A 16,761-nucleotide genomic window follows, 5' to 3' on the forward strand; every position below is an offset into this window, starting at 1 on the left:
AAAAATCTATATCGTCAACCGAATTGATGACGATATTTTGGCATATCGTTTATATCGCCCAGCCCTACTATGAACTATTTGTACCTGGCTGGAGCAGTGGCACCGAATGTTGCCAGCATTCAGTAGTGGGTGTAGACTGTCAGCAGCCTAATATTCTGGCTACTGGATGAAGGTGTCAGTTGTCAGAGCGAATTTGCTGAATACCATTTTGACCTGATGACAATATTGTTTCCCTCCCTAGTTAACAGGGTATATACTAGAATACATCTAGGGCATTATTAGTTTGTGTATCCATGCTGTACATAAATGTATGATAGTCATTTTTTATTTTAGCTACAGGTTTTTTATGTTGTAGTTGGGTTACGCCTGGTTAGAAGATTGTGCTTGTGCACTCAAAATGTAATGTGTCTTCTGACCTGCAGTTTGCCTTCATAGTTGTGTTTAATGGAGCTGAATGAAAAAGCAACTGTGGGGAGACTAAATAACTGGAAAAAATCTGTTCATAATCTGTTATTCTAAAAGAATCAAATGACAAAAATCAGTTTAGGCCATTTTGCGTGTGTTGTATTAAGATTTCCCATTGCATTTAGAAAACATCTAGAACAAATGAAAAAAGAAATGGAAACAATACTGTCAAGGCTTAAACTCTCAGAAGAAACAAATCGGCAGCTTAGAGAGCGTGCGGGGAGTATACGGCGTAGCTTACGTGATCTGGAATTAACCAAGGAAACCTATGAGAAGCTGAGTGGTCTTGCTGAGGATCAGCTGTCTATTCCTGAATACGTATCTGTAAGTAGAACATGTGTAACATACACTATTTGTGTATAGTGTATGTTACTTTGCCCTAACATTAGCTCATATAGATGTTGGAGTTTTATAACATGTGTCCCACAGTTACTACACATTAAGGCTATGTTCACACTACGTAAAATAACGGCCGTTGTCAGTGCCGCAAAACTACGGCCGTTGTTTTGAGGTTCCCTATAATGACTGCAATGCATTGTAACTATGGCCGTTGAATTCACACTACGTATCAGATAACGGCCGTTGTTTATACGGCTCCGTGAAAAATGAACATGTCAATTATTTCCGGCCGGTAATACTGCAACAACGGCCGTGGATTTCAATGCGGCAGCGAACGTAAAATTTATATCTGCCGAATTAAACTTGATTTTGATGTAAAAATTTTCTGAGTGGTTTCTCGGGCTGGGCGCAGTATTTAAAGTAAATGACCTGTTTCATCCCGTTTATAAACATGCTAGGAATCAAAATTAAACAACGGCCGTAGTTTCACGACTAGCCCATACGATAGTAATTCTACGACCATTTTTTTGGCCTCAAAATAACGGCCGTTGAAAATAACAGCCGTTATTTTACACAGTGTGAACATAGCCTAAAGGGGTATTCCCATCTCAACTAATTAGGTTATACCTGTAGGATTTGTGATGTTAAATATTTTAGCAAATACATTAATATATAAATTAATGTATTTGTAAATGTCACTTCATATGGGAATACCCCTTTAAGTTTGTTTTGGGGACTTTGATATTGATGGCCTACCCCTAAGATAGTCCATCAATATCTGACTGTGAAATCCATTTCTGAGTGCAGGTTCTTACATTTTTAGTGTCTGTGCCTCATATTGCAGTTCATTCTGTATGACTACACTCTATTAATAAACAAAGCCGCTAAGCAATGTTGGGCATAGTGTTTTATATAAAGAAGGGGACATGGTGCCCGACCGCTTACTGCATCTGAACCTCACCAATGGGATATCGGTGACCTATCCTATAGCTAGTCCATAAATGCCAAAGTCCTAGATTAACCCTTGAAGCTATTTTATTTCTAGCATTTATGTGTTCTTTAGTGTAGATACAATTTTTATTAACACCCCCATTTTCATCAACTCTCACAATCGCCCCAATTATTTACTCAAATTTGACATTTTCAACACAGGAGTAGAGAAAACCTTATACATAGTTGGTTGTGTTTTTTTTTTTTTTTTTTTTTTTTTGCAGCTATTCTATATTAGCTGCTGTAATTCTTGTTGTGGCCTCATGGTGGCGCTCATGTTACAGTGATGTAGTAAAGTTCTTTTTGCCTCGCTGAATACCAGATAATACTGACTTTGATGTTAGAAATGTCCTCACAATCTGTTTGCCTGCTGTCAGTACACTTCTGGGTAATGTGTGTTTACTTATCACCTTTATGTACAGTAGAATATATGTATATAATGGTATGTTTTTAGTGTATACAGTGTACTACAGATATGTTACACTAGGTGTTTTGCCATTCTGACACAAAACACCAATCCTGGTAATACTTATTACATATTAGATGTACATGGGTCTTCCAAAACTGTTAGATTGTAGGGTGACAGTGATCAGACCAATCCTCTACCCCATTGGCTTTCAGTTTGGCAGGGTGGGGAGGGAGGTCACATGCTTATAGTCCTGGTTTCTCAGATTGTTCTATACAATTTCTATAAAGCTAACCGCTTATATGCTGTCTCTTGTCTGATATTGTTTCCCTCCATACTGATTAGATTATAGACTTGCTCTTTCCAGGTTAGTGTTTGCCAGCTCGGGTTTATGTACTTCTTAGGACTCATGGATTAAATTGAGCTTCACAACATTGTAATATGGAAAGTAATAAAGAAAAATCTTGAAAAAATGGCCCTATTCATATCAGCAGAATTTAGCAATAAAAAATAACAGCAATGCTAGATCCTATACACAATCTGCACCCAGTAGACCCGATTAACTATAATAAGGTTGATTGAGTTTCCAGCATGGTGTCTGCCATTTTACTGGACACATTAGGGCTGCTATATTTGTTAGAGATCGCAGTCACTGGCCACTGGACACAGACACAGGTCAGACGTTACACTGAATCTTTTCCTCCAGATCTATGGGGTTTTGGCTTAGCTCCCCCTGCTCTACAATATGAGGTTGGTAGATCATTTCATGTTCAATGTGAAATGGTTTTCTAATGTTCAGTAACTAAAGCTTAATCACTATGCAGTTTATTGTCTGTGAATGGAAACATTCATTGTTTACATCCAGCAAAAACAGCTGCATTTTTCCACTGGACTTGGATAATTTGACAGGGCCATACTGTCATTTTTTGCTCCATGGTCACTGGCTATATGATATATACTTCTACTTTTTGGTTCAGAAACCACATAAAACCACTGTTGAGCACCTGTGTGAGTACGGGCAGCCATGATCAGCATTGGCCTATGTCTGCTAGATCATGTTCTCAGCTTCTGGATGTGAGCAGTAATTCACTGAAAGCTTCTAGGAAGATCTTGGAAGTGGTGAGGAAAGTTTCATAACATTTAATTATACAGTGATTATAAGCTTTATTTACATACACAACAGAACAAAACCCGTTGACATTTGGCTCCTGAGCAATATCCTTGGAGAAGCACAGCATACATCCCTCCATACAAAATCTCTCCTCACACCCCTTGTAAACATACATGCTGAAGTCTCCCCCACAATCATATATGTTCTGGTGTAAGGCTGAGCTTATGTGTTTATTTCAAGGGGTGTAATAGCTGCTAGACCACTGTCTACTCATATGTCCTGGAGGAGCAGAGAATCAGGTCCAACCTGTCCAGTTGTAAGGGCCGAAGTCGGAAGGCCTTCAGGCTCTATAGCCTTGAGCTTGCCAGGAGCTCACCTGCAAAATATTATGTCTGTAACCAGCTCTAGGCTATTTCAACATTTACCGACTCTTCACAGGATAGGTGATAAATGTCTGAACACTGGGTCCCCCATTGATCACCAGAATGGAAACGTATTGCCCTCCATTTCTCCTTAAGGCCCTATTCCACCAACAGATCTGACGACAGATTATCTGCCAAAGATTTGAGGCCAAACCCAGGAACAGACTATAGACAGAGAACAGGTCATAAAGGAAAGACTGGATTTCTCCTCTTTTCAAATCCACTCCTGGGTTTGGCTTCAAATCTTTGGCAGATAATCTGTCATCAGATCTGTTGGTGTAATAGGGGCTTTACTGTCTGACCAGAGCAAGGAGAAGGTAAAATGGAGCACTGTAAAGGGAATCTGTCTGGTCCCTACCAGTTGGAGCTGCAGATAGTTGTGGCACTTCAGCTTCTGAGGAAAAATTGAGTTTTATATCTTTACAAATGGCCATCAGCAAAGACAAAAGCATCACTTGTTTTATCTCCCTACCACTATGTTCCTGTATCTGCAGATCTGTACCTGGTGAGGACCTGACAGATTCCCTTTAAGTCTATACACTGCTGCTCTACTTAGACTATGGGACTGATGAAGATAGCTGAGAGCTGTACCCAGCTAGCCTTGCCAGTCCTGTACACTTAGAATAGAAATGCAGTGCACATTCTGGATGACCGCTCTATTTAATATCCTTTAGGGTTGTGACACCTTAAATAGCATATAAGTGCAAAATGCTAGATCATAACTGCAAACTTTGCATATGCTACTTATTCCATCTGATTTTTATTCTGTGTTTTATGTTGATATTTAATGTGCTTATATGCCTTTTTCAGGTTCGTTTTTATGAAGTTGTCCATCCACTGAAAAATAAAATAAGTGACCTGCAAATGAAGAATGAGAGACAGTCTGAAGAGATGAATGGCTACAAACAACAGCTTAAGGGTTTAATAGAGGTACGTTATTGGTTATCTAGAGCAGGCTTAGTGGACAGATTAAAGGGGGTATTCCAAGGTAAAACTAACTTGTCCACAGAACAAGTAAAAGATTGCGGGGGATCCAACCTCTGTACCCCCCCAGCAATCTCCAGATTGGCCCCTGGCTCCTTTTTTTTTCAATAGAGCTCTGGGTACGGCTTGTAACCTGCGGCTCTATTTATTCCTATGGAGCCGCCAGAGAGAGCAGAGTACAGCACTCAGCTCTTTCCCACGGTTCTATAGGAATGAATAGAGTCACATGCTGTAGCCACGGCTTTATTGGAAAAGAAAAGGAGCCAGGAGCCGATCTGGAGATCACCAGGGGGTACAGAGATCGGACCCCCGGGATCTCTTACTTGTTCCCTATCCTGTGGATAGTTTTATCTTTAAGGCAAGGTAAAATAAAGGGGTTTTCGAAAAGACAAGAAATTAAAAATAAGTCATACTCACATGCCCATTGCCCCATTACTGCTCTTCTGATGGTGACCGTGTTCCTCTGGTCTCTGCTTCCAGGTGATTTGTTGATGTTCCAGAGATTTCCTGTCACCAGTGACTGAAAGGTTTACCAGTGACTGTCTGTGTATGGAAATGTCACTGGGAAGGGGTTGAGCAGCAGGGACCTAGCACCATTGGAACTAAAAAAGTGCATGATCAGGCAAAGAAGCTCTTGTTTTTTTTAAGACACCTTGACACCTTAGAATAAATATTATTTCTCTGGACAACCTCTTTACTGAGGGGATTTAGTAAATTAGATGTAAAATGCTAACCATGGTGGCCATCCACATTTCACACATGCTTCTTGCATTATGCAGGCTCCCTTATTTGACTCTCTCTTGCATTGCAGGATTTTAGCAATGCAAAGTAGATGTTGTTAGCCTGCTTCTGTTTTAGTACATCTTCAGATTTATTTCTCTTGGTGGGTAATGCTGACCTATGACTTGGTCAATATTTGCCTTATGAACATGGAAATAGCAGAAGATAAATCTTGCTAAGCATGTTTTTCAACTTCTTCCAGATGTTTTGCACTGTGCGTGTTTGGTATATTTAGCTTCCTTTTGATTTAAAAGGTCACATGTAACAGGTAGGTCTACACCGCTATTGTACAGCATTAAACCTGCTTATACCATTGTGTATTTATCTATTAGCTATATGGAATGCAATTCTAAATGAGTGACAACCTCACATGTTTTCATATTGTTAATAATTTCCTCTTGCCCTGTGCTTCTCATGCCTGTATCAGCCTTTAATGTACTTTTATTATGTTTTTATGGTTCTTACCTTAGACTTTCTGCTTACCGTTTTTATTATCCAGGACCCCAAGGCATTGATAACATTAAGGGGGGAATTTATGAAGACCGGCATACAAGTACCTCAGTCTTATATTAGGCCCTGCCCCCTTTTCTCTGGCGAACCTGTGCCCGGCGTACAAAAACTACACCTGCTTCGATCATGATTTACACCTGCGAGCAGGCATAAATCATGATAAATGAGGCGCGGGAGGAGGCCACACCTCCTCTCCGCTTTGTCACTCCCCACACAGGCTCCCCCAGCCCGCCCATCGCGCAAGCGGAGTGTACGCCAGGGAGAAGGGGCTTATCTGCGCCTTCTTCCTGGCGTACGCCTCGGGCGGACACTTTGTAAATGTTTCCCTAAGCCCTTGGCTCTTCCAAGGCTCCATTGACATATGGAGATGGCTGTGACTGAATTTCTCTGCCCGACCCCTTTGTTTTTGGAGCATTAAAGGGGAACTCCAGGTAGAGGTTAAAAAAAAAATGAAACTTCTGCAGAAGCATACAGCATTACTTACCTATGTATTCCAGTTTTGAAACTACCAAAAATCCATCTGTTTGGGGGGATTTTGTTCTGTTTTGTGTTTCTGCACTTCCTGGTTGATCAGTTGTACACAGTACTACAGGTTCCAGAATGCATTGCTTTCCCTTAGCTGTTCATCACAGTCCTCCACCCTCCACCCTGCACATTCCCCGCACAAATCTATTGCAGAACATCTAGGCTGTGTTCACACATTGCATTTTCATTGTTACTGAATTATTTGCAGTACTTTAACATTTCATTGTGGTCCCACCCGCACAGCACTGTATTCTCTACCTGTAACACCACACAGCACACTGTATTCTCCACCTGTAACACCACACAGCACACTGTATTCTCTACCTGTAACACCACACAGCACACTGTATTCTCTACCTGTAACACCACAGAGCACGATGTATTCTCTACCTGTAAAACCACAGAGCACGATGTATTCTCTACCTGTAACACCACAGAGCACACTGTATTCTCTACCTGTAACACCACACAGCACGCTGTATTCTCTACCTGTAACACCACACAGCACACTGTATTCTCTACCTGTAACACTGCATAGCACACTGTATTCTCTACCTGTAATAACACACAGCACGCTGTATTCTCTACCTGTAACACCACACAGCACGCTGTATTCTCTACCTGTAACACCACACAGCACGCTGTATTCTCTACCTGTAACACCACACAACACATTGTATTCTCTACCTGTAACACCACACAGCACGCTGTATTCTCTACCTGTAACACCACACAGCACACTGTATTCTCTACCTGTAACACTGCATAGCACACTGTATTCTCTACCTGTAACACCACACAGCATGCTGTATTCTCTACCTGTAACACTGCATAGCACACTGTATTCTCTACCTGTAACACTGCATAGCACACTGTATTCTCTACCTGTAACACTACACAGCATGCTGTATTCTTTACCTGTAACACCACACAGCACGCTGTATTCTCTACCTGTAACACTACACAGCACGCTGTATTCTCTACCTGTTACGCTGATATTGGAATAAAGTAAAGCACTTTTTGATTTTTTTTTCTTTTCATTTCCACACACATATTATGATCAAGCATCTTTTGTCTTTGAAGTTGAGCCACACAATAAGGCTCTCATCCTCTCTACTGTTTAGCATCATTTACTTGTGTCACTGCATCATTTTTGTGAATACGCTTCAGTACAGCATTGACACTCCAACATGTGTGAACACAGCCCTAATTTCACTGCAGAGTTTTGAACAATCAGTGAAGTTGCAGCAGCTGCTTCTGGCTGGTCAGAGATAGTGAATCACTCAGGGGATTAGGGGATCCAGCCGCGCCTCCTGGGACATCACACCCTGCCCCCTTTCTGCATCATCAGCCTGATCTCCGCAAACGCACACAATGTGAGACAGAGGCATGGAAGATTTGTCTCCTAAGGTGGGAGAGCCGGAGACAATGTGAATTGCCATTTGTGTGGCAGAACCGCACAGATATGGTAATACACTGTATAGACACATCTATATAACTTTAAATGTACTTTTAATAGAAAACAAGTTTTCCTTATCCGGAGTTCCCCTTTAAGCCGCCACCAAAGCTGGGTGCTATGTCAAGTGTTAACCAAATGATGCCTCCAGTGTGAACAACGGCCAGCTAGATCTGCTACTGGAGGACACCTCCTGCTGCATTTCCCTGCTGCCGAGCCCATTAAAGTGTATGAGCAAGGGGATGCAGCAAGAGGGGTTCTCCAGTAGCAGGTCTAATGTTCACACAGGCGCGCCAGATCATTTGAATAATCCTATTGAAAATATGGGGATCAGTTCAAGCATCCGTTTCCCATCAGCACTTTCCCACTGCTCTGGAAGGAAACTACTCCAGACAAATGGAAACCAAGCCTTACAGTTCTTGTAAACAGGTGTCAGTAGAACCTTCGTGCACATGGGTTACATTTCAAGGAATGATTTATTTTTTGGCAGAGTTATGAAGAGGAGAGAAGATGCCGCTCTGAGCTGGATACAAGATGTCAGAGGTTAACACTGCAACTGGCTGATACCAAACAGCTCATTCACCAGGGGGACTTTAAAATAGAAAACTACGACAAAGTCAAAAGGTATCGCCTATTATGTTATCAATATTACTATGTTGGTTTTCATCACAAATATTGAGGTGAACCTAATATTACAGTTTAGTGGGTTCCTACAATATTTAGTGAGTATACAGTGCTCCACTTTTTTTTTTATCATACAGAGCCCTGTTCAGGTATGCTTACTTCTGTCACATTTTCCCTATGCATATCCAACACAAATCAGCAAAAATCCAAGGCCGACACTCCTGTTGCAGATGTGTAGTGTGATATGCATTGGATCTGCACAACTATTATCCACATCCATTGTGACTGCTGACTGGTAGAATCTGCAAGAAGTGGCATACTACGTCTTGGGGATTTTTTTTCCCTGTTGCAGACCTGGAGTTTGTGCAGATTTATTTTTGGTGCGTGTGAATGAGAAGAACCTCATTCATATGTATTCAATGTAATGTTATTAGATATGTAAGGGATCTTTATGTGTATTATGTGACGATATCCTCATCAGATCCGGAATTTGTAGATTTACCCTTAAAAGTGACTCTACATATGGCTACCCCACCCCTGAAATTACTGCAACTGAAAATCCGTTCCATTCATCTGAATGGGGCTGTTTCTCCAGCAAATACATGCATTTCTGCAAGCCCTGTTCAATTGAATAGGACAGATGCAGATATTTCTTGAAAACATCCGTCATGTTTGAATTTCCCCTTACTTTGCACACTTACTCTGTTACCACCACTAGCTGTTTACAGCTTTATATGGCATCCACTGGTCTGAATAAAAGCAGTACACTGATCAGCCCCCTAGTGGTAGATATTGACAACTGAAGTTATTATAAGTATGTTGGATACACAGGTAATAGAACTCTGTCCTACAGAAATGGTACATCATCGTCTTATCAAATAGCATTCGCAAAGTTCCATATACCAATACCAGTCAGCAAATGTAGTCACATAGTTTTAACAAATCACCTAAGTGGAAAATTACCTCCATACAACAAAAGTGCATGTATATGTATATGTCTGTCAAAATGGATTTGTGCCATCCACTTGTCAGTCCTAAAATGTGCACATAAGCTTCATGTAGCCATCTGTCCCGTGAACTGAACAGGTTATTAAGCTATGCCGCCCTTTACCCTATGTGGAGTTCTGTAGTTTCTAGGCTTCAGGATACTGCAGATGGCTAATAAACACTTTATTATTACTTCATGCCTGATTCTTTATTATGTAAAGCTTTGATCTTTCAATTTTTTATATTTTTATATTATTTATCTTGCAATAGTGAGCGGGATGCACTTGAACGGGAATTATTAGAACTCCGCAGAAATCTTGAAATACTGGAGGCTACACATAAGTCACAATCAAAGGAAAGAAATGATTTGGCTCAGGAGGTAAGTAGAAAACATCTACACATAGAATACAGACCAGGATAAAAGCATGACTGTGCAGCTGACCACTAATTCATCAGAACAGTTTTCACTCTTAGCTATATTCACACATAGGGGGAGATTTATCAAACTGGTGTAAAGTAGAATTGTCTTAGTTGCCCCTAGCAACCAATCAGATTCCACCTTTCATTGCTCACAGATTCTTTGAAAAATGAAAGGTGGAATCTGATTGGTTGCTTGGGGCAACTAAGACAATTCTACTTTACACCAGTTTGATAAATCTCCCCCAAAGTCTGTCTTTTTGGATGCCATTTTGAGACTATAAAATACGTGGACTTTAAATGGCCAAAAAAAGTCTGTGTGAACATGACCTAATAGTTCCAGCCTTGTATTGGTCATTACCGTTTTCTGTCCATATAACACCCAATATCTTATGAAGTATTTCCTCTCAGTAAAACCTAATATGTAGTGTTACCAATGTACAAATTGGTACAAATTAGTATTTATTGAGATATTTCTTTTATGGGCATACTGTACTGTAAGGGCCAATTGACACTGAGCAAAAATGGCAGAATTTAAATCTGAGCCTGCACTGCAGACACTGCTTGAAATTCCACCTGTCCCGTTGTTTCAGTGGGATTTCTCACATGCCTCCTCTCTCCACCCAAAGAATTTCAAGCAGGCTCCACTTGAAATTCTGCCACTTTTGCTCAGTGTGAACGGGCCCTTATCCAATAATGATGATTATAGGCTACATACAATAAGCCAACTCATCACATCAGTACAGGATATATAAGTAGAGCATAAAGATGATTCTAAGTGTGCCTGCTCTGTGTGTGATAAGCTCACACACAGATTGGTAGAAATGCCCTAATGTGCATATGTTAGGATTCCATTTTGTGCCTTCCTACAATATGTAACCAAAACAAGTAAATGGAAATCAACCCAAGAAGCCTGACTTCAGAAACTCAAATACAGGTATCCTTAAGGTGATCAAAACTCATGTCATGTGTTTCTTGCATCCAAGATAGCTGCAGCGTTTTTACACACTGCCATGAACAATGGCTGGATCCTATCTGCTTGGACTTATATATATGGTGATAAGCAGCGAAAGTACTAGTTTAATGTCTGAAGAGAGTCCGCTGGTCATACAGATGCCTAAAAGATGACCCAGGGGGTTGGTTAAATCTAGGAGGTCCCTTAAGACCCTTATATACATTCAAGAAATTTTAGGCAAACCCGACGGTTTTGCTTTGAGCAGTAGAGATAAGCCAGCTGAATGCTTTATGAGGAATACGGCCTGTGGTATTTGTGGGCTATAGAAATGTATTTGTGTGGAAGTAAAGCGGCATAGTTTCTGCTTTTTGTTTGACTGCCATAATGCATGATTCTAGGACACATTGGTTGTCTTACCACTGGGAATGCCTCGGTTGAGAAAATATTTGGGAAATAAATGAGATGCCAACAATAAGAAAGAAATACTTCCTTGTGTGGTTAGTGCTGCTTTAAAGGCAGGCCACACTCCCAGATAAACTGAATGCGGTGTGACTAATAACAATGTATGTTTAAAGTATTAAGCCATAAATATCAATCAAGTCAATCAGGCCTGAATGTCTGTACTTTCCGGCTATTGATCCTGACATTTCTCTTATGACGACTTTCTTATTTGTTTTACACCAATATTGTATTTTTATATACTTTGCTATTTTTAGCTCCCAGATCCTAAAGAGTTAGCATTCAAGGTGTGTTACAGTCTTATGTAAATAGTGAATCATTGTATCTTGCAAAGTTCTGCACATTTCTAATATGCTTTTTGTTTCAATTCTTCATCCCCATTAAATTCTGTTTGCTATGAGTAAATGGAAAAATTATTCAGAGGTTGAAGGCCCATACCCTAAAAAAATATCAGAATTCTTCTTACTAATCCTATTTATGTGTATGTAATGTCTGTTGACGGCATAAAAAGACGCAGAGTAAGAAATATGGAAAAATGGAGAATGTGAATTTATTACTTCAACTAAAGCAGAGAAGACCTGGGGGAAAAAATCATCATGGCTTTCCTACTTCCATTCTACAGGTTATAGGCCCAGCATGTATATACAAGCAAAACTGCATAGGAAATCTTTAGAGCTCACAAGTATAGCTGAAATGCAAGCACCCAATATATAGTGGTACCTATGTTCTCGAACTTAATTGGTTCCGGAGGGCAGTTTGAGGACCGAGCAGTTTGAGAGCAGAGCAGCGTCTTCTCATAGGAAACAATGTAAATGTGTTTAATTGGTTCCAGCACCCACCAATAATTACCCCTCCATCCCAGCCCTGTAACGGATGGGAAATGGTGGTGCACTGACTGTACTACTACTACTATACTGTATATGCACTCCAGCCGTCTTATACAGTACTGTATGTAAAGCCTCACCAGTGCTAGACAGTTACAACCCATGTTCCACGCTCCCAAAAACGTTTTGAACAGTTCGAAATCAGATGTGTTTAAACACTGAGATATTACTGTACAAGACTGGGTGCCAAAAAAGTGTTTGAGAACTGAAGCAAACTTTCCTTGAAATTACTGTTTGAGAACTGAACAGTTTGAGTTCCAAGCAGTTTGAGAACCAAGGTTCTTTATACATCCTTGCCTTTTGCTTTTAACGCATCCATAAACTATGAAGAGGTATTTGGTCTAGAAGAAAGCCTGGATAGCAAGACCTTTTACCTACTTTCATGCATTGTAGCAAACTACTAGGACAAAATAGAGATTTCTGCAGATGCTGAAGTTGTGTTGCTGTTTTTTGTGTTGGACACACAAGACTTTCTCATTGTTTCACATTGCAGCTGGCCTTTTGATTTTTGTAGGTCTTATAGAGAGAGCAGACATAAGAGTGTTTTGTTTCTATGGAGGTTTTATTGCCTGAGTAACTGATGCCCATGAGTGTTATGCAGGATATCTAATGCTAAAGCATATGTGTGCTTTATTTATTTTATTTATTTGGGATGAGAAAACAACATAATGTTTCTGTTCCTAAAATGTCCCATAGGAACTTATTGTTTTAGTTCTAGGTCTCATTATCCAGCTAATGGCGCTGTATGCAGACAGGTTGCAAATTAACAGTTAATGGGGAAAGGACCTTTCCACTATATGGACCTGTTCACACTGAGTAATTTTTGCGGAATTTCAAGCGGAGCCCACGCCTCAGACTCCGACTGAAGTTGTACCTGTCCCATTCATTGTATTCAGTTGGGCAGGCAGAACTTCAAGCAGAGTCTGTGGCGCGGGCTTTGCTCAAAATTCCATGAGAATGAAGGCCCTATTCCACCAACAGATCTGACGACAGATTATCTGACAAAGATTTGAAGCCAAACCCAGCAACAGACTATAATCAGAGAACAGGTCATAAAGGAAAGACTGGATTTCTCCTCTTTTCAAATCCATTCCTGGGTTTGGCTTCTAATCTTTGGCAGATAATCTGTTGACAGATCTGTTGGTGGAATAGGGTCTTTACTCAGTGTGAACACGCCCTAAAGCCTAGTTCATCTTGTGTTTTTTCAGTAGGCTTCACAGGGCAAAATACTAAAAATAAATGCAGTGCCTGCAGGTTTTTAACAGTTATATGCAACTTCACTACATATTTTTTTAGGTGTGAATTTCATATACAGAGGAATAATTTGCATTTATTCCAAGAAAAATTCTTCGAAAAAAGTGTTGGAAATGTGGGATTCTGGAGGCACTTTATCAACTGCTTATACTGTTAATGGTACGGGACAAATAGGTCAGTGATGGTGTCAATGGGCTGAACAACTTTCCCTTACGCCTACTCACTCATTGTGTGAGGCTCAGTGTATACCCCAATAAAACTAATTGTGTCAGGAAAATAAATCCCCATACATGATGCATAAAATGGGCCTCAGATTTGACTCTACTTGTCCGAGGTGTGGTGACAGTGATGCACGTATATTGCATATGCTTTTGAGATGCTGTAAATTAGAATTTTATTTTAAATTAGCATTTTAAAACCTTAAAAGATGTGTTTGGCTTATAGGCAACCTTTCACCCTGGGCAGCCCCGCCCTCCACCCCTGGACAGGGCTGTGCATACCCACTCCCGGTCCCACCATGGAGATCTGGCCTCTGGCTCATCTGCACACTCCATTTGCAAATGAGCGGAGATGAGTCTGTTGGCCATAGAAAATTATGCTCCATTGATTTCATATGGCAATTGGAGTCATCGCCGCCAGTGGCCAGATCTCTGCGGTGGGACAAACAGGAGCGGGCATACTGTACACTGAGCAATTTTACTATAAAGTGGTCATCCCCTTTAACTGGACAGAGCTACCTGCACTGTGTGTGACATCATGCTGGCTGGAGGAAAGAAGCTGAGTAATGTTATATGCTGTGAGTAAGGAAAGTTTCTAGAAACCCGTCAGTCACTAGATGCTGATTTTGATGCTGAATGCTGTTTTATTAATGGGTCAGTAAAGTGAAGCAATTTTTCTTTTGGGTCACAGCATCAAAACGCTGACGGAATATACTTTAAAGGGAAACATCTAATTTGCCATTAACTCCTATTCTGCACAGGGTGAACAATTTTCTAACCTTCATCCTCAGCAGCATTTTTATAGATATTAGTAGTTTATTACATATGCTAATAAGGTGCACTGGGGCGGGGCTAATGCCCTCATCATGCACCCATCTGCCCTGATTGGCCTGCCCCTTTTAACTAATATTAGCAGGCACTTCCCCAATATTTATTAAGAGGTATAGGCCAGCCTTTAATGCTGTGTTTATTAATCTGCAGAAAACCTTGCAAAAATGTATTATTAAGTGATGTGATATAATGATCTGATCCTAAGTCTACCTGAGATGTCATAAAACAGAAAGATATTGCTACTGGACAGGAAGAATCTGGAGTCAAAGGTCATATGCCTAAAGGCTACCATTTATAAATCTAGCCCTGAGTGCAGGAAATGTGCTCTGGACCACTAGTATATTGGTGTTTGAAGGTTTTTGAACCCTTCAGAATTTTCTATAGTTCTGCATAAATATGACTTAAAACTACATCCCAGTTTCACACCTGGTCCAAAATGTAGACACAGAAATCAAAATCAAACAAAAGTACCTGCTTTCCCCTGGCCTGGAAGCAAGGTTAAGTAGGCCATTTCTTCCCCTCAGACATCCCCTTTAAATGTAAGAGCTTATTCTTATTATTTAAAAAAATGTTTTTTGGTATGGCACATCCACAGGATAGCTGATCAGTAAGGGTCCAACCACAGGGACCTCACTGGTCAGGAGGAAAAAGGTCCCTTTCCCCCAGATGAATGGTGACGTTGGTCATTCTCGGCAACCATTCCATTCACTGTCTGTGGGACTTCAGAACATAGGCAAGCACCATACTTGGCATATCTAGTTTAACAGTTTGTGCCAAAATAGACTTATTTTTATTACCGTCACAACCCAGTTAAGGAAGCCATATATTTATTAAATAAAGACTAAGGCTGGGTTCACACTACTTTTTTCTTTTTCATCCATTTTTTTCATACGTTTTTACAAAGAACAGATGGAAAAACATGCATTTGTGTCCATCTGTTGTGATCTGATTCTCCATTGATTTCCATTATTAAAGAAAAAATATTGACCACATTTTTGTGTACATTAAAAACATGGTTGCATTTTGATACATTCCTTTTTATAATGGAAAAACAGACGCACACAAATGCATCCATAGATGCATAGAACCCAGTCTAAGCCAACAAGGCATTACCCACTTCACATCATTGGGAAGGGAAAGTGGCCTTCTTGTGCCTATCTGCACTTTTCTTGGCTGCACTAGTTTAAAGTACCTTGTTTGCAGCCCTTCATTCTCCTAAATAAACTGATAATGATGCCAGACAGGGGTGGATATTTTCACAATTCAATTAATAGATATTTGTATGTGTTCCTATGGTGACCCAGCACTTTGTCATGTTTCTCCTTCCTGGTGTTTGATCACAGGGTTGTGAGTGCCAAGATTTTATGGGCAAATTATTTTAAACCCTTGTAAACTAGTTGGGACATTAATGACACTAAGTGTCTTCCGTGTGTAACAATGTATCATTGTGCAGTAGAACTGAAGACACATTGCACATTGTCTGTGGAAGTGCTGGTTACCATTACTGTGGTTTTTGGACACTGTTATATTTGTAGACTTAAAATTATCCTGAATATTCCTGAACATGTTTATTGTTGTGTTGTCTCTGATATCAACCTGAATGTTATATTATTATATATTAGTATGCCTCATCATAGAAGTTAGAATTCAGATGGGACATTGTGCTCTAGCTATAAAAAATAGAAGGCACTGTGGGCGCACATAGTGTGAAACTGCAAGCTGAAAATTTAAATAAAGTGTGGCTCAAAAACCTCGGGTGGTTGAGCGTGACATTGCCAAACAGTTGTTCAAATGATGCCTCTTTCCATAGAGCCGGGGGATCCCAGTGTCAAATTGGAGGAGAAGACCATGTTGGAGGTACAAATGTGCAGGAATTCCAGGACTTCCAAGCGCTGAATGGCAATCACTTTTTCCAACCTCTGAACTGTTGGGACTACTATGACTCCAATAAGTTCAGAGGTGGGAAACAGTGATTGACATTCAGCACCTGGAAGTCCTGGAATTCCTGTACATTTGTACCTCCAACATGCTCCTCTCCTCCAATTGTGCTCTATCTGTCCTTGGGTAATAGAACCGTAGCATTCAGATTTTGGATGACCACAGGATATAAAATAATTGACACAGCAGATCAAAATGTGTATGGC

The 16,761-nt window shown here is 40.4% G+C and overlaps 1 protein-coding gene across 4 annotated transcripts in view; it reads left to right on the forward strand.

Moving 5' to 3' along the window:
- PIBF1 (progesterone immunomodulatory binding factor 1) overlaps positions 1-16,761 on the forward strand; it is a 123,872-nt gene that overhangs the window by 12,130 nt on the left and 94,981 nt on the right. For all 4 annotated transcript variants that reach the window (XM_069970614.1, XM_069970611.1, XM_069970612.1 and 1 more), the window contains exons 4-7: positions 591-789; positions 4,544-4,663; positions 8,479-8,612; positions 9,870-9,978. In XM_069970614.1, the coding sequence (XP_069826715.1) occupies positions 591-789; positions 4,544-4,663; positions 8,479-8,612; positions 9,870-9,978 (562 nt within the window). The remainder of the gene's footprint in view (positions 1-590; positions 790-4,543; positions 4,664-8,478; positions 8,613-9,869; positions 9,979-16,761) is intronic.

Source organism: Dendropsophus ebraccatus, chromosome 5 (assembly GCF_027789765.1).
Source record: "Dendropsophus ebraccatus isolate aDenEbr1 chromosome 5, aDenEbr1.pat, whole genome shotgun sequence".
Lineage (NCBI taxonomy): Eukaryota > Metazoa > Chordata > Amphibia > Anura > Hylidae > Dendropsophus > Dendropsophus ebraccatus.